This window comes from Lycorma delicatula, chromosome 7, assembly GCF_047948215.1.
Source record: "Lycorma delicatula isolate Av1 chromosome 7, ASM4794821v1, whole genome shotgun sequence".
NCBI classification, from domain to species: Eukaryota; Metazoa; Arthropoda; class Insecta; order Hemiptera; family Fulgoridae; genus Lycorma; species Lycorma delicatula.
In genome coordinates, this window is record NC_134461.1 from 111,752,853 (window position 1) to 111,772,183 (window position 19,331).

The 19,331-nt window shown below is 29.7% G+C and overlaps 1 protein-coding gene across 2 annotated transcripts in view; it reads right to left on the reverse strand.

Moving 5' to 3' along the window:
- Positions 1–2,616: 2,616 nt before the first annotated feature.
- Optix (optix) overlaps positions 2,617–19,331 on the reverse strand; it is a 266,570-nt gene continuing 249,855 nt past the window's right edge. The window contains exon 2 of one of the 2 annotated variants that reach the window (XM_075370843.1): positions 2,617–3,025. In XM_075370843.1, coding sequence (XP_075226958.1) covers positions 2,830–3,025 — 196 coding nt within the window. In that variant the 3' untranslated portion in view covers positions 2,617–2,829. The remainder of the gene's footprint in view (positions 3,026–19,331) is intronic. The other variant, XR_012757044.1, reaches the window with a different exon arrangement.

Sequence of the window (19,331 nt, forward strand, 5' to 3'; positions counted from 1 at the left end):
TATAATTATATTATAACTTCAGTCATCAAAAACTAAATCGTTTCGATGTGTCATCTTTTATCAAAAAATGCTAAAAATAAATTTAATTGTTATGAAATTCGTAGAAATAATATATGCTCACCAGATGATTATAAGTTGAAATTAGTATGGGGTGTTACTAAAATGGTGGGCTGGCTATACTTTTTTGGAATCTACTTGTAAAACCAAACAAAAAATATCCTTAGGAAAATGGCGATTTCTCCTTCGTTCTCCCCCTGTTCACCATTTCGTTATTTTTATATAAAAATTTGTATCTTAAGTTCTGATAGACGAATCACATTATTTTTTGGTAGGCGTCTTGGTAACAAAGTTTTAAAATTAGAAAAAAATCAGTTATTAAATACTTTTACAAGTTATAAAACGGCGGCCACGTTTATTTTTCAATCCGTTATATCTCCGTAAATATTAGTTTTATCAAAATTTATATTATTGCTAAAATATTAAGCCTTTTATTTTGAACAAGATAACTTTATTTTTTTTAAATCGGCTGTATATATATATATACACACACATCTTATGAGTGGTGTGTTACTAAATTAATTTAGTTTTTAAGGCAACATTCTTCAATTAATTAATAACATTTTGAAATATTAGTCTAAAATAAATAATATTCTATGCTTAGAAGTTTTTACTATTTCATTTAATAACTAAAATCGGTCCATTAAATATAAATTCAATTCTTTAAATATTTAACTAAATGTAATAATACCAATTTAATTCAGCTGTAAGCAATTAATTGCATTTAAATTTAAGTTTCATTACAGGAATTATATAGAATAAAAAAATTTTTGGTTAACGTCAAACGTAAAATTTATATAAAAAAGGAAAATAATATATTAATTTCCAAATATTGAGCTCAAGCAATTGTTTTATAATTATCACATTGAAGTTTTCAAAAATCTGGATAAAGTACTTATATAAAACGGTTTTTTAATTAGATTTAAGTTCAAAAATACAAATAATCTTTTGCTTGTTAAAATTAACAATAATATATCACAACCCAGTATACCACTTAATAATATATCAGGCCAACCAATACCGAGCGAGATAAACAATTTAACTGTCAATTTATGATTGAGTTTACACTATGTATATCATATTAAAATCTTACATTTCCACTGATGTTAATATCTAGATACAATTAGTAATATAATTTTATTTTAACAAAAAAATTATTGATCTACCATCGTGAAATTAATTTTAGGAACAATAAACAGTGATTAAATTATATATTTTATTTTATATTTTTTACAGTTATGTAAATTTAAGATTATCCATTTTATTAAAATATATAATTTACAGATATTTATATTTATTGAAAAAATCACTTCAATTAAAAAGGTTTTAGTTTCAAATAATTCGGACTAATTGGTTTGTTTGATACATTATATTATTTCAATGAACAGTATATTTAAAATTTATTTTAAAAATACCAAAAAGAGCTCTTTAATTATGTACACTCTTTTTTTTTATAAATACTTGTATAATTTATATGTTTTCTTATTCGTATATAGCATAATTACAATAATTTCGTAATAAACCTAAAATTAATTATTATCTAATTATTATTATTTCTTTATGTTGCTAGCATATATTTCAGAATTTTAGGCCCTAAGCTTTTAAAAAGCATTAAATTAAAATTATTATAACTTATATATATAAATCTAATATGCATACATTACATACAATTATATATTATCAATAAAAAAAATCATTGTTTACATATTTTATATAACACATCATTATAAATAATTCGCATATCTTATAGTAAGTTTTTTTTATCGTACGTAACGTAACAACTTATTTTACCATATAATACAATAATTCTATTTATTTTATTTAATTATAATATCAGATTTCGTACATATATAATAAGTATTCGAGCATACGTATCTCCATGCAACTATGTCAAATTAAAAATAAAATTACATCTTAAATATTTTATTAAATTTTGTTTATACAATTTAAAATATTTATGAATAGATTAACTTAAAAATCAATTAAATTTAAAAGTTAGCTGTTGGCCTATGAAATTATTAATAAAATTGTCTAATTGAAAAATTAAAAAGTTGTATATTTTCCGCGATTTGAAAAGAGAATTATCTATTTCAAAACGTACCTCAACTAATTAAATATTTGAAAAATATCTGCGATTAATAATTTTACAATTAATAAATATACAGGACATCCTAAAAATTATTTGACAGAAAAATCTTCTTTTTTTTTTGACAAACTGTGTAACTGTACAACTAAGTCATAAATCAGTTCTTAAATTAATATTTTTCATAATCAAAATATATTTAAGGCTTACACAAGGATAGTGTTTATAATTTAATAGAATACACTGTAATATAATTCTTACAAGCAAATATTTTGTAAGATACAGCAGTTTTTTCCTTTCGTGTTTGTAAAAGATTCATTAAAAAATATAATTAATTATAGTTTATAATAAAATAATAATTACTATAAAATGTTTGATTATTTTTGCACAGAAATAAGTAAGTTATATTTTTTAAATCTTTGTTACAAAATTATATCTGTTACGGTATTCTGTTGTCATAAAAAATAAATATTATTTGTAAAGCGTTTTCAACGGAAGGACATTCTGATATAGAAATATAAACAGAGAAATACTTATAAAAGAATAGAGAAATAGTTTCTAATAAAAGTCATAAAGTTCGATTGCACGTCGGCTGGATTGTGTTAGAAACACGTTAAAGTGGCAGCCAAAAAAACTCCGTTATAATGAGTTCACCAGCCCGCTAGGGACGGGTGGTGTGGCGGCCTGTATCACGTGAGACATCTTGGAGAAGAGGGCGGTGAGAATGGGCGGTGCAGGGCTAACGGCTGTGGGGGTGGACCTGGAGACGGTGCGCCAAGGCTGATGGAAGAATCTGAGGTGGCAGGGCTGTGGGGTGGTTCTGTTGATCTCCGAGTTGCTGAGTGTGAGTGTGCCAACTGCGCCGCTAACTGTTGTTGCTGCAACCTGAAATACATAAAAAAAATTGGGGATTAATATTTAATAAAATTTATATTTTTCAAATTGTATTCTTATTAATTTTTTATTTTAAAAAGCACGAAATATTGAAGCACTATAAAAAAATTCTATAAAGTTTGATTGATTTCCAAAATGATACGTTTTTGTTGTTGAATAATATTTTTGAACAAGCTTTTCTAAAAAAACTCAGTGTACGTAAATAAGAATCCACTCTTTTGTGTTATAATTTTATACTGGATGGGAGATAAACAGAATTCACAAATTTGATTTATTTATCTACTTCTAACAAATACATTTGTCTGTTTTTTCTCATATTCTTACCAGTTTCATAATCAATGACCTCAAACCTAAAACAAAATTAGAATGATTTTTGATGTCCAGGAACGATGAGGTTTGACTGATAGATTGAATGATTCATTTGAAAAAAACGAGCATCAACGAAAGACATGAAAAGATGCTTTTTACATCTAATGGACATGATGCTTTTTACATCTTAGACATAATGATTTTTATATCTAATTTAAAACTGGGGTATTTTCAATTAAGAAATTCTTATAAATTAAATGTATTTTTTCAGGATTTCAAGATTTTTTAAAGAGGTATTTTTTTTAAATATAAAAAATTATGTAAATCAATAATTTTAAATGTACCTGTAAAAAGGGGATTTTAGTTATCTATTAAATTACTACTTAAACCATTAATCCAATTGTTTAGTTACTTAATAGACGTCATTTATTGACAAAATATCTTTTACAAACAACTCATAAAAATAATACAGCCAAAATTAAAATTTAGGCTATGGATAAAATACAAGTGTCTAGATACGTACCTCTATTTCAATATTTAACCGTAACTAATTTGTAGAGTTTACTACTATAATTTTAAATCTGAATGCTTACTTAGATTTTTTTTTTTTGCTTGATGAATTAAATCATTAATTCGCCACAGAAGCTTTGAGGTTTGTACAAGGGAATTTTGAAATGGAATTATTTAAAGTATGAAAAATTAAAAAAAGGGCATGCTTAACCGGGATTAGTATCCCGGACCTCAGGATTAAATGCCGAGACGCTTCGTCACGGAGATCGGAATTATATTACGTTTACCAATTTTATTTCGTATTTATTATTATTATTATTATTTTATCCATTGATTGTCTTAAATAGTATAAATTATAGAGTCAGAAAGTATTTTGTTTGTATTATATATGATTATGCAATTTTATAACTTTTTTAAATTCTCATTCACGTATAGATTCCCGATGTATTTTTTTTTACAAATTTAACTAATTGAAAAATAAAATACCACTAGAATTAATGTGTATATATTGAAAAGATTTAAAAATTATATAAGAAAATATTAGAAATTTAAAAGTTGAATAATTCAGATTTTGAAATGTAATTTTTTTAAAATTAATCCTTACATTAATTTTATTATTACAAAAAATAAATGTTTTTAAGTAATTCTATAAATCTTGAGAAATAATTTTCAAATAAATTTTATTAAATTTCTCGGGTAAATTATGCACAACTTATCTAACGAAAGAATAAATTGTATACACAATTTTGTTTTAAGATAAACGTTTAAATAAGTTATCATCTGAGATATGCAAGCAGTAGAACGCTGTATTTCTTCAAACAATGAAAATCTTTTATTAAATAAAAACCTTTAAGAAAATTCTATTAAGAGTAAAAAAAGATTTTCAGAAGATATTACATAAAAATAATCTATAAAATATATAAGCAAATATGAAGCAAATACATTCAGCAACTGTATAATACATGCACCACACTATACTTGAAATAAAGAACGTAGCAGTTTTAGAGAGATGCTCACTAAATAGAAAAATCTAAAAACTAAACCGACATGAAAATTCATTATTTATAAGAATAAATTCCATAAAATACAATATTTTAATTAACAATATTAATTAACAGCATTACTTAAAAATATTTATTAACAGACAAATAAATTATTCATATGTATCGCCAATATATATGATACGAGTCAAAAGGTCTCTGAAAATATGTAAAGGAATAGAAAATTATTATTTTCAAATAATACATATACTAATCACATTTCATCATTTTCATCTTTAGAGTTTTACTTGCAGCCTCTGTCTTTTTCTAAATATATATATATATATATATATATATATATATATATATATATGGGGATAGAGAGAGAGAGAGAGAGAGAGAGAGAGAGAGAGAGAGAGAGAGAGAGAGAGAGAGAGTTTTATAATATAGTAATGAGTTTTACATATATATATAATATAAAACGATATCTTTTGAATTAAACAAAAAAATGAGTTTAAAGGAAAATATTTCAAAAAAATATATGAATTCTTTGTAAAATATACTGGTTTTATACAATCAACTCTTTCCCATTAAAGTTTCTGTAAAGGCACATTTATACATATTAAAAAAACTTTATTTGCCTTTTATTTACTGTCTTAAAATGTTAGTCTCAAAAAAAAAAATTCACCAAAAGGACAATAATATTATAAATTCGTTTTAATATTAATAATAAAACATTATATTTTCATGCTACTGGAGGCGTAATGAGGCTGTCTGATAAAATTAAAATAATGTACGGTATGTCATAATATGGAAGAAACACAATGAAGTCGTACATTTTATTGTAACAGCATTCGTTCTATTGTTATTATCTTACAAAGAAGACAACTCAAACGGAAATGGTTGCTTAAAGGTACCACAAAATAAATGGTATTATAATAATAAATAATAATAATACGTTTCGTATAAAGAATAATATTTATTTTCTCGTATTATTATTTTTTTTTTATGACATAATAAACTTCAATCCTACTTTCTTTTTAGAAATGTAAAAATTCAAGTTGAATGTATATTTTTTTTTATAACTATTGACAAAAACAAATTTAGTTATTCTTGTAAATGACAATGTGATCACTTTTATTCTATTAGCCTCGTTTTCTTGATTGTGACGCATGTAAATATAAATAATCTATAGACAATTCATTTAATTAAATGACTGAAATTATCCAATTTGGAGTTATTAATAATTGAACTTCAGCGGAGTTAAAAGTTCTGTTATGTAAAATTAAATTAATATTAGTAATTGAGAATCAATTTTAAATGCGGATGTTGACTGGATAAGAATTATTCAAATTTTCTGATCTTCTAAATCTATAGATATAAGAATTTTTATGTATAGAAAATAATTTTGATAACCATATTAGAAAACTACTTAATATTTCATCATCAAATGTAATATTACATCTGTATATCCTATATTTTTTCTTAATGAGAAAAAGAGTCTGATGAAATTACAAAAATAAATGAAAAGTTTACTACAAAAGGGTCTCCCCTTTTGTACTAAATTTTCATTTTTTACATACATAAGGACTCTTCCTTATGAATGTAAAAAAAAAGTATTAATATTATCATTTTAATTTAGGAATAAGAAATAAACTTCTATAAATATCTGACATAAAACGAAGAAAATGAAAAAACCCGTGAGACAAAGAATGAAGGCTTTTGAAGTGTGATGTTATAAAAAATAATTGTTAAAATTAAGTTTGTTATTAAAATTCCAAATTAATAATTTTTTTAGTTAAAATTATAGGAAACATGTTACGTATTGGAGAAAAAAGTCATATAATTTTAATAAAATAATTAGTTTTTTAAATCATCATTAAAGAATTTAGGGTTATTTAGTTAAAAAATAAACTTTAGGGGTTGAAAACTGTTAAAATACTCTTACATAAAGTAAATAATAAATATCTAAAATTTATCGAATGTAAATAGATGAAGTGCAGATCATAAAGAAATTGAGTCATCATACTAATAGTGTGAGAAAAAATACAGTAAGTGCATCAGGAGGGTGGTTTCCGGTTTTTGTTAAAAAAGAAAAGTGCTGAACTACTGTAATGAGTTTTAAAAACAATGTCCCCTTTCGGTATTTATTTTTAAACTAGCTCGCACCTGATGATGCTCATGAAAATCTGATTGGGACTACAAATTTTATGTTTTGAGACCATTGGGAAACCAGCTCACATCTTGTGGTACTCGCAAAAAATTAATTTTGGGTTTCTAACATATCATCCTTCAAGTTACAACATGAAAACATTGAACAGAAAAAACAACAGTTTTTTGCCTCTAACTTCGGTTCCTGTGAACCGATTCGCTTGAAAATCATTAGTATTCTATTTGTATTATGTTTACATTATTCTACAAAGTTTCATCAAAATCGGTTGAAAATTGAGCACAGGTTTATATCCCTCTACAAAGTCGGTTAAAATCTGCGTCCGGCAGAGCGGACGAAAAAATGTTATATATATATATATATATATACTCGTACATTGCAGAATCGCGATCAATAGATTCCAAAACGTAAAAGAAAGTTGCTCCCCCTCCCTCCCGATACATCCTTGAAACTTTCACGGGGCGCAGTAGGGATTTCTACAAATTCTTTGGAAATTGGCTAAACATTTTTCCAGTAAACTAAATTATTAATCGACTATGGAATTCATTATTTTGCAAATATTTCGTTTGCTTTTTCTCACGGAGATATTATTTCAGATGATGTGAAATCATGAGAAAAATTACTGCAAAATCCTGAAGTTCTTAACAAATTAATAATTGTTATTTTAGTAATCCTTTTTGTAGGACTGAAATCTTATTTTTATAATTATAGGACTTACGGGATTCAGCTTTGGGGTATAACAAGCACCGGCAAGGTCGGGATTTTACATTATATCCAAAACAGTTTACTGAGAATCATAACAGAAGTGCCTTGGTTCGTAAGAAACAGTGAAATTTACTAATACTGGGTTTACCGTTCGAGAAGAAATACAGAGATTCGGTACAAAATATAAACTGCGGTTATACAACCGTGTGAACCATTTAGCTATTAACCTTCAAGATAATAGTGAAGAGGTTAGAAGGTTAAAACGACTCTACATGTTGAACCTTGGTGACTTTGTGATTTGAGATGGAACTCTATCAATCCACCATTATTTAATTTTGTTCAGTTTTAGTCATTATTCTTTCATTATTAAGTTTATTTTCATCTTTTCTCTTGTTTATGAATCTTTATGATTGTTTTGTTTTGCGTTGAACTACCAGTGGCACTGTTCTCTGAACTAACTTTACGTGTGTAATTTATTTGTTGCAAGTAATTTTTGAGGAGCTTCGGTGGAAGCCTCTCTACATCTGATATTCTGTAATATTGTAACCGATTGTAAATCTTATTTTGAGTCAAACAAAATATATTTATTATTGGAAAATAATAGCCTCATTAAATTTAAAAATATTAATAGAATAAAAAAAATTAAAAATTACTCCGCGGTTTTTAATATCTATATCAGAACGATTTTACACTAGAACTGATATCAATTACGTTGTATTAAATATTCTTAATTTATTTACCTCAATTAAAGTACTTGTAGTCTGAAAATGTTTTAATTGAAATTAAGACTAAGTTTCAAGTTTATTAAGTTGAAATCTAATATAAGCATTGTATGTGTATGGTGTACAGTTCTGGCTGCGAAGCTGTAAAGTAATTTATTTTTGCAAATATTGATGTTCATTCGTTATCAACAACGAATAAAAATATTAATTATTATTTTATACTGATAGAAAAAGGGAAAAGTTAATAATAATAATTTAGGCCCTCTGGCCCAAAGACGCCTCCCGGTGACGTGCAATGCTTAATTGTGAATCCGACCCCGGAAAGGGAGGATCAGTAAGATATGAGGTTTGGTCGGTAGGGCGCAGGCACACATACGCTCTCTTAATAACACCAAGCGGAACCTTTAGCGAGTCCGACACTTTGCCCGTAAATGGGGTTCTTCAGACTTAACGGAAACAAAAAAAAAATTAAATTATAAAAATAATGACATGCGGGCCGGATCGGAAATAATTTTTTTGTATATAATTAAAAAAAAAATATTTGCATGCAACTAGCTGTTAAGTTATCTATATTTATCTGGAACCCCTCTACTGGATAACTTATCAGTGTATGTGTTATGGTAAATTTGATTAATCCAGTGATTATGAATAATTATCGGTGAATTTAATTAATCGCCTCCAGTGTTGGAAAATTTAATAAATATTTAGCAATTTATTAAACATACCGGTCATTTTACATATTCTCCGTAGTAACATATTTATTTTACTTATTAAAATAACAACTCCATTATAAGCAGTAATTATTAAATTTATTATTTAAATAATCACAATATTACTGCTAATTAATCGAGATTAGCTAGCGAAGTGAGCGTAGGTGATGTTTAGGGGCAATTAATCAAATTCACCAGTAATTATGTATAATCATAGGGTTATAACATTTACCGTAGCATGTATAAGTATTTTATTATTATGATAGAATAAAATCCTAAGCATTATCTAATAGTTAAATCTAGTTAAGAATTATCAATAGTTTTCATTTGATTTTATTCAAATCTATTATCAGTCCCGTAATTTTCAAAATATAAATGAAAATATATTTTCCAACAACATACAGAGTACAGAATTTTTTTTTTAATTCAAATTAAAGAAATATTAAAAAACTTCACAAACAATATATTTTTCTATTTATCAATTCGTATAAGAAAATCTTTAAAACATCCACACATAGTAATACTGCAGTTTTATCTTACAAAAATATTTTAATAAAATCAAGGCGTCTGGAAATGTTCTGAGAATTATGAATCATAAATATTATTCAACGTTTACCAGTTTAAAAAAATGAATGACTGAAATGGATGAATGAATATTATAAATTTATGAATGAACGCTATCATTCATTACGTTGTATTATATTTAGGCTTATTGCATTCATTAATAAAAATTTTCCCCTACTAATACATTTATATCATAACAGCAGTTATAAACTGGACAATGGTTAACTGCAATAAAAAGGACATCCGTGGTCTTTTATATTGGATATATACAACTTCATCCGCTTTTATTGTTTGTTATCTTTTACATAGAACGATATTTATTATGCAGGATTATGTGTTTCACTTTTGGTTTCGATTTTTGTAATATAATAACTTATATTTCCGCCGTTCTAGAATATATTCCTATTTTATATACAGTTGCTATTGCAAGTTTTGTATGTACCCTACACAGCTGTGAATTTCTGAGAGGTTCGACATTTTTTTTTATAATCCCCATCTTTCCCTTATATTTACTCCTACTTCCTTTTACATATTCACTTCTCACCCCTCTTTTAAAAACTCTCTATAATCGTCTTTCTTTATTTTTCTTTCTTCTTCAACATTTCACAATTTTATTTCATTTCTGAATTGTATAGTTTTACATTAAAATCAATATTTTCGTAAACAAAAAGTGAAGTAAGTGAAATTTCAAGTGAACGCCTAAATATAGCATATGAACTTTTTTATATTAAATAAAATTATTTGTATTTATTTTTCTTAAAATATTAAACCATTTTAAATAAAAAATGTTTCTATTTATATTGTAAATATCGTTTATATTGACCTCTAAGGACCGACAATATTGGGTCATTATAACCGATATTTAGGTAGCTTAGTGGTGCTACTCTAATAAGCCATCTACAAGGGTATTGTAATACAGTAATAATAATTTATTTCTGTAAAAATATTATTAAAAAAAAAACAAAAACAAAACTACACAATAATAAATACAAAATACCGTACAGTACAACAAGATAGAGAAGATTATAAAAATTATTTTTTCTTCAAAAAGTCGGTTATTTTGCTTTACGTCATTATGTTGACTAGGCCTTAATTTTTTTGATTTCATAGAATTTATTTAAAAATTTTTCTTTCACGGTTCTTCCATATCACTGATATTGTCGAATGACCTACGCCTAATTTCTGGTCGATGTCTTTATTAGTTTCGCCATTCTCTAACCTCATGATAAAGTGTGCCTTTTCCACTATCGTGAGTGTTTTTCGCAAAGTCATAATCATTATAAATGAATTACACAGGATAGGAACGGAACGGAACGCAAGAATGACGGGATTTTCATTATTTCTCCCTACACGCAGAGCCTGGACAAGTCCCTTGCTGCTGTACCTTTCTATTATCGGGCGGGTTATTGGGTGTTATTTAGTAGCGGACGGATTTGCTGATTTGCGTTCCTATCCGTATGGAGCACCGTGAAAATTATTTACTGGGTCTGACTGTGGGAAACTAAGCTTTTGAGCCTCGTACTCCCGGCGTGATTCCCCTTCAGTCCGTCCGCTGAAGTCCTTTCGGTGCTAACGCCTTTTGGGGCTAACAGGAATACGCCTACCGGGGCCGTTGTTATTTGGAGGAAGCAATGCGCTCCCTTCTCCTGACGGAGTCGCATGTGTTGACTACAGGATAGGTAAAATAAAATACTGTACCACACATGATACGCTTATAGCAAAAGAATAATAACACTTGAATGAGACTGCTTCAGTTTATAATAATCTGGTGTACGAAAAAAACACTACAGTACATATGTAAGAAAAAAGGAACGGGACAAAATATTTCTGTAGCTACAATGTAGAATATAGTGTTTATGTTACTGATGGATCACTTCTGTCCGTAGTTATAAACGATAAAATGTTGCATTGCAGTAGGAAAAATAAGTCATTATAACCGATATGTCACTACAGTCAATGTCATTATAAACAATGTACATACTATATTTATGCATTAAAAGTACACCAAACTAACCAAGAGACAAATTTTTTTGCACTATATCCGATATGTCATTACATCCGACGTCATCGGATATAAACGATACTTACTGTATATAAAAATTCAAAGGAATATTTGACAAAAAGAGAAATCATTCTAATTAAAAGAAAATCTAGGGTCAAAAAATTCATATCCTTATACGGCGAAAACAAAGAGGAAAAGCAAAAACAAGTCGACCGTCTTTCTTATCGGTTTGTATGAACATTTCTTTAAAATTTTGGAAGTTATTATAACGAAAATTTACGATTTATTTTATGCCTTGTTACAGCGATACTAACTAAATCAAGTACATTGAAAGTATTAATAAGAGATTGTAATAATACAATTGCATCATAAAAAATAATTTTTTGGGGAAAATTAAATTTGGATAAAATAAAATTGTTATTTGATGTAATTTTTCTTTAAAGCAAACTTAAATTCACTTAAATTAATTTTTTCAAGAACTTAGGTTTAAAAATAACGCTTTATTTAAAAACAAAATGAAAGTAATCAATTTTTCAATTCTGAAAATTATTAAAAATCCAAGAGTTTATTTTTTGATTGATTGTTACTAACAAAAAATATTAGAAAAATTTATCGTTTCATTTTCTCCAATTTTATTTTAAATGACCAAGATAACGAAAAAATATCTAACTGAAGAAAAACGTTGCAAGTGACTGTAAAAGCCTTATTACGGTTCATCATACTTTCCTTGATTTTATGCGGCATTATTAAGAAAAAATTTAATTTATACGTTTTAATTAGACAATTTTAAATTTATTGACTGCTGCGCAGGAACTCACACCTCACCTCACACACACCTCACCTCACCACACCTCACCTTGTTCAGTAAAGTTCTGATTTATAAAGTTATCCTACAACCAATCTCGACTTATGGTGTGGAGTTGTGGAGGACAGCGAGTCATACTAACGTAGATATCATACAACGCTTCCAAAACAAGGTAATGAGAACAGTTGCAGAGGGGCCAAGGTTCATACGGAATGATGAGATTCACGAATATCTGAAGCTTCCGACGGTTCGTGAGGTTGCAACTCAGCACAGTTTTAAATACCAATAACGTTTAAAAAATCTCATCCACACTTAGAGATCAATCTGCTTGATAACACGTGAGGACGTTTGGATGTTGAAACGTCTCTAAGTGCTTGGCTTAGGGGCTACTGAATGATGGTCTGTAGTTATTATCGCCAAATCTAGTGATGCTATTTTTGTTTACTTCTTTATTTATTTGTTTATAACTACAAATTGTTTTGTTTTTGCCTGATTTTTTTTGTCACCTTCATTTACTCCGCTCCCCGGAGCCGGAACAAGCATCTAAGCATAAATCAGCTCCGGGGGGTGTCTTCGCCTCAAATTACCTCGGAATAACACAAGGTCTCGTCCAGATTGTCGGGAGTCAGTCTAGCAGTACATGCCATGCTTCTAATGAGAAGACCCCCAAAGAGGTCCCCTCACTTGGACTTCAGTATTAATGTCCTGCCTCTAATGGGGAACCCCAAGGGGATCCCCCACCGGAACTACTGTCTTAGAATCCCTCTCCCAGAGGCGCTACGAAGGAGTCTCCGTCCAATCATTGATGGTGGGACGCCTGAGCCTCCCACTCTTTCTGAACGGAGCTGCCCCCCGCAGACACCCATCAGTACTGAGCAGGCGTTGCATCTTCATGCCACAGGTGAAGCCTTGCATCCCCTACCGTTGGGTACATGTTTATGCAATCGACAGGAAGGACATCGAGCCTCTCGTCGACAGTCGTACCGTAGATGATCAGTCTCACCGCAGGTGAAACAGTGGCCACTGGCCCGGCCTTTGTTTTTGCTGCCCGGTGCAGCAAAAACAAAGGCCGTCAAATGAATGTCTTATAACCCTTGAAGCTACCCATTCAATACGGATATGTCCATCAGCCAATATTTTATCTGTAAGGATGGGCGGCACAGTCACAGTGACCACCTGTGTCGCATGGACATAACTTCGATCGACACTGAGTCGTGATTTTCTGAAACTCCGTAATGGACTCATCCTGAGTACATCCACATCCTTAGTAAGGACGTGAACCCTCCTACCACCAATCCCTGTCAGAGCTGTAGTGGTTCCCTCGACCTTCGCATATCCGTTCAGCAGCACCACTATCGGCCCGCACTCGGATGTGGAAGTTCTCACCCTGACCCTTGAGAGGTTCCGACCTGACCTGGGATCTGATCTGATCTGAGAGACCTGATCTGAGAGGTTCCGACCTCACCTGGCGACACAGCCAGGTTTTTTGTTAGATTAGCTATCGCCTGATTATTTGTTTGTTTTTTATTGACTATTTATTTGTTTATTGGCTTTATTTTTGTTAATTATTTATTTTTATGGACTATGAAGCGTTGGAAGATATATTTTTATACTAATGAAATTTAAGATTACTGCTTACCGATAACTTTTGCTATGGATTGACTTATTATGGGAGTTTCTTAAGAACTCCCTATTATGTGCTTATTATCAAACGATTTACTTGAAGTTGCAGTTAAGAATCCAATTGTAAATAATCTAGTTGAGAAACAAAAAAAAAAAAAATACAAAAAAATAAAATTTATACGAAGATGTGGTAGAGTTTTAACTTAAAAGAAGGTAAATTAAACCAAAGTAGATAAATCTATTACACTATTTCCATTTGTTCTGATTTAAATTAGTTTTGCGTAGTTTATATGTACATACGAAAAGTGTGCTCCAATATAAATATATGTTTCAATTATTCGAATAGTAGCCATTTTTTTTTGTTTTTGTTTAGTCTAGCATAATATTTAATGTTCTAGCCATAATAACCTTTCTGTTTGTTAACCTTTTAATATAAAAAAATAATAGTATATGTAAATTTAGGAATATTATTTATATCTTTTTAGACTCCCTTTTATAAATTAGTACTTATAACGCTATTTCTTTTTTCTAATGAAATCTTTATTTTTATTAAGATGAATTGAAAAGAAGGTTAATTAGCATTATGCAAAGGGAAGGAAGCATTACGTAATTATCAGTAGATCTATATTATGGTCACCACGTAAATAGGTAATTACAATTAATAGGACACATATAACAGCTTACTTACATATCATATGACTTAATTAATGTTGATACTATTCGTGGATAACATTCCACTAAACAGTGGGAATAATGCAATAGTATACGCTTAGTGTTCTCAATCTTGTTTTGTGGTATGTTTTCATACGATGACCAAATTGATTTTTATTTCAAAGACAAGGTCAAACCATATTTCGTTTTGAAGCGACTTGTTTTGAACGTTAACCTTGTCATAATAATTAAATATTTATTATACATATATTTATTTCCGTTTAAAATATAAAATTAATTTTGAGTCTAAGTCGAAATTAATTTTCAGGATACATAACTGTCGTCAGTTCTTTGTTTAGCTTTTGTTAAATACGATTCCTATAGTCCAGTTTTTAATAAATAAAAATCCTAATGTCTTAATGCTTTTTTGTTAACAAATTTGCAATACTTGTGTTAAAAAATAATAATTTATTCCTTAAAAAAACCAGATATACGTTTACAATTTCGTTTCCATATCATTATATACCTAGCTTCTGAGAAAAGGAATTTGTTTCAATTTTTAATAAAATTACTTCGATCTAAAATATAAAATAAAGAAGATCAAAAAATAAATCGATAGATAATTTAAAATTTAAAGATTTGTTTTGTAAAAAAAAACAAAATTAAATTTTCTGATAATGTTTGTTTCAATACTTGACGTACATAAATCATGAGAGATACAAGTGGCACTAATTACTTGTTGCTTTTTCAGAGAATAATAATATCCGATCTCCGCGACGGAGTGGTCGGGTATTCAGTTTTTCATAGGAGAATCTGGGTTCGAATCCCGGTCAGGGGCATGGCATTTTTCATACGCTATAAACTTCCATTCTCAAAGGGAAAATGACCAAAGCAGTTGATGCCCGTCATCTCAAAAAAAAAGAAAAGTTCATTACATATAACCAGTCCCTGTGATGAACAAAGTGTAGGTGTGACAAAGAGAGTTGAATGTAATTTGATTTTCGATGGGCACTCAATATACAACAGCATCTCAATTAAAGCAATGAGAAACCACTTATGCTTAGTAACCGTGATATAACGGGATGTTTATTATTCTTAAGAATGGTTAGGGCATTTTTGGGAGTGATTTTTTTCCAGATCATATGAAAATAAAAATAGTTATTGTATCAAACTAAATAATTATTTTATTCTCTTGCAATTTTATTCATTCTTTACGTAATAGAATAGAATAGAAAATTAGTTTTCGTAGTATTATTTATACATTAAGTGAACAATGACACTTTTTATCTTTTGTTGATTAATTCTGCTTTGATTAAAACTGCTTTGATCATGACTATTGCGGTAAATACTGATGCTTTTTTGTAAATACTGGAGCGAATCCTTTTTTGTAGTCTTTGGAATGCATGTTTAACAGTATCAACGAAATGTTCATAACCTACAAATATAAAGATGATAAACAAGTAAAAATATCATTTCTGCATTATTGTAAAAAACGAACTATTTTCTACAATTTTTGTTGAAATTTTTATAATTCTCTAGTACACAATCAGTCATAAGTTCTTAAAATGTATGTAACAATAAAATTACGAAACATAAATATCATTGACTTTAACCAAAAATAAAAAAAAAAAATAATAATAAATAAATAAAAATTGGTTACTTTATACTCTTCGATTATAAAGGGCGTTAGGGTTGAATATTTAAAAAATATATATATTATAAATCAGTGATAATAACGTATTTTGTTATTCCTCCAGAAAAAATTTCTAAACGCGAGTCGTAGACGTTGTATTGATGATATTGATCTGCATTTATATGGTATCGGAATGAAGTGTAACTGTGTTTATCCTTTAAAATACTCATAAAACGAGTCCGATATCTATTTTAACCCGTATTCATTTTACTCGGTTATTTAAATTTTTTATAAAGCTTCCTTTCATATGCATATTAACCGTAACAATTTATCCGTTTAGATTTCATTTACAACAAGCAATGATTACAAGTAGTCTATTCTGATTTGTCGAGGTGTGTAGCAGATTAATTACAGGATGTTTAAATCGGTACATAACGTTTGAATCTAAATCGAGCACGTCAGCCGCGTAAGTGACGTTAACGGGGTCGGTAGCGGAAAGAGAAACAGGGCGGGTTTGAAGAGGGGGGGATCAAATTAGGGTAGAAAATCAACAGGCCAGTCCGGACAATGTAACCAATTTAAAACGCCATCAGGGGATTGGAAGTGTGTAGGTGGACATTATCAAATGTATGTAATTCCCCTGCTCTTCCTGTATAAATTGAATCACCGTGTGACGTCACAGCGGTTACATTGTTGTCACAACATTATGACGTACCCCTCTTTCTGTATGTCTCCCTCCTCCAATCCTACTTTATCACTACTCTTGTGTTTTATATGTTTCTCCTCTTTTTTTATCCTGACAACAAAACTAACGTTCATTTTATGTTGTTATTTACCGGTTTTAGTTCAGTATTAACAATACTTATTTGTAGTTTTATGCAATTATAGAATATAGATATCGTTTATCGTTTTGTTTTATGGAATTGTCAATGCAATAAAAAATTAATGACAAGTTATAAGTACATATTATTTTGAACAATTAATAAAAATAGTATGAAAATATATTTTCCGATTATATTACAAACAGCTAATGTACTAAAATTTTACATTATATTATTAAAAATATGTTAAATAATAAAGTTAATAATAAATAACCTTCACTATTTAACACTTAAAAATTAAAGTTATATACCCTAAACACTGTTTTATAACATAGTATCTGGGAAAAAAATTAAAATTGGCTACAAAAATCTGTTTTTTTTTTTTTTTTTAATAGACCATATCTTACTAGAAAGCAAACAAAACCAAATAACCGGTACGATACTTAGGTTGGGTGATAAAAAGAGCCCTGGACCCTATAGTATCTCAGCCTTTATATTAAAAGGTCTTTATATTAAATGGGAAATGATGGATTTTGCCAATTTAGGCGTTGAGAATGAAACATTCCAACGGTGTTGGAAGGATCTCGTCTTGTTTTCTTTCCTAAACAGAATAGGGATGAGTTGGTCCATGAGTACAGACCATTATGTCTAATTAACGGCATGGGAATAGCTATCGAAAGGATGGTAGCGTCTCGCATTATAGAGGAATTGAGTGCGGGCACTGGCATCCACGCAAACCAGTTTGGGTTTTGGCGTGGGCGTTCGACTTTGTTGGCGATCTCCAAGTTCGTGATTAGGGCAGCTGCGGTTAGGCAGGGAACATGGAGGACCAGAGGTGTGCCGATGGTTATAGTTCGAAATGCATTTGCGACTCTGCCACATCAAGCGATTATGTCTGTTCTAAGACTGAAGGGCTTGAGTGATTACCTCCAACGAGAAATAGGCGAGTACCTCAAGGACCGGGGGTTGGTGACGGATACGCAGAGTGCTCCCCCCTTTTCCGTCAGCGGAAAATTGGCGGGCGATCGATAAATTTGCAACGGTTTTGTTAAGAGCTAAGGTTGCTGAGGAATGGTGACGAGGATTTCAGTCGGGATTGGGTGGTCAGCCCCAGCCGCGAGGTCCAACATGCTGAGGTGTGTAGGCTCCAATGAACGGTTGGAGACTCTACGGGAATTAGGACTGGGGATTCGCGAATAAAAGACCCGAACCGGTGGGAGCACCATTTTTGGTGCACCCGATTAGAGTGGGCGCAAAAATAAAATGAAAAGAGCCGACCTGCCATGGCGGATTTATAGCCGGTAGGCGGAAAGGCTAGTTAGAATTAACGTACACTCTCCTGAGCTGAGTTTTACTTAACTGTATGTCCGGCCCTGGTGATGAAGGGGAAACCTTCTGTTCTACCTGTTCTACCTTCTGAGTACCATTTATTTATAATTGGCTGAAATTAATAACATACACTGATCTTTTTTTAGAATATCAGTTATTTAAAAGATAAAATATTTAAAAAATATTTTAGACCAAGATATTTCTAGACAACATATAACTTATGTTCAGAAAAGCCTTTAAAATATTTATTTTAACTTAAATACTCAAAGAGGATAGACACAGTTTCCTTTTACGTATTCTAACGACGATGTGAACATTATGCAGCCTTATCTGTGAATGTTATGTAGACTGATAGTTTATGTTTTACTCGGCTTTACAACAAGGATCAGAAACTTCAAGACAGTGAGAGCCTTAATCCTCTTACAGTTTCACGCGAGTTTCTAGAGCGAGAAGGAAAGATGTATTCCCTTTCACTCAGTCTATATTTGCAGTGTATGGTATAAGCCGAAGACTACTTATATCGATGCACGACGTCATTTCGTCTCCATATCAGAGTATACTTATCGTCTTATACTTTTGCCCATACATACACAGAAGAATAAAAAAAATACTCTTTCTCTCTTTAGAGACTAAATATGGATACCCAACTTATAAATACATCGATACTGGTATATCTGAGCACATAATTGCGTATATATGTTTTTGGGTCGATGAGTCGTATATCCAAAGCCTTCTTTAAACCTCGTTGTTTAGTAAAAAAAAG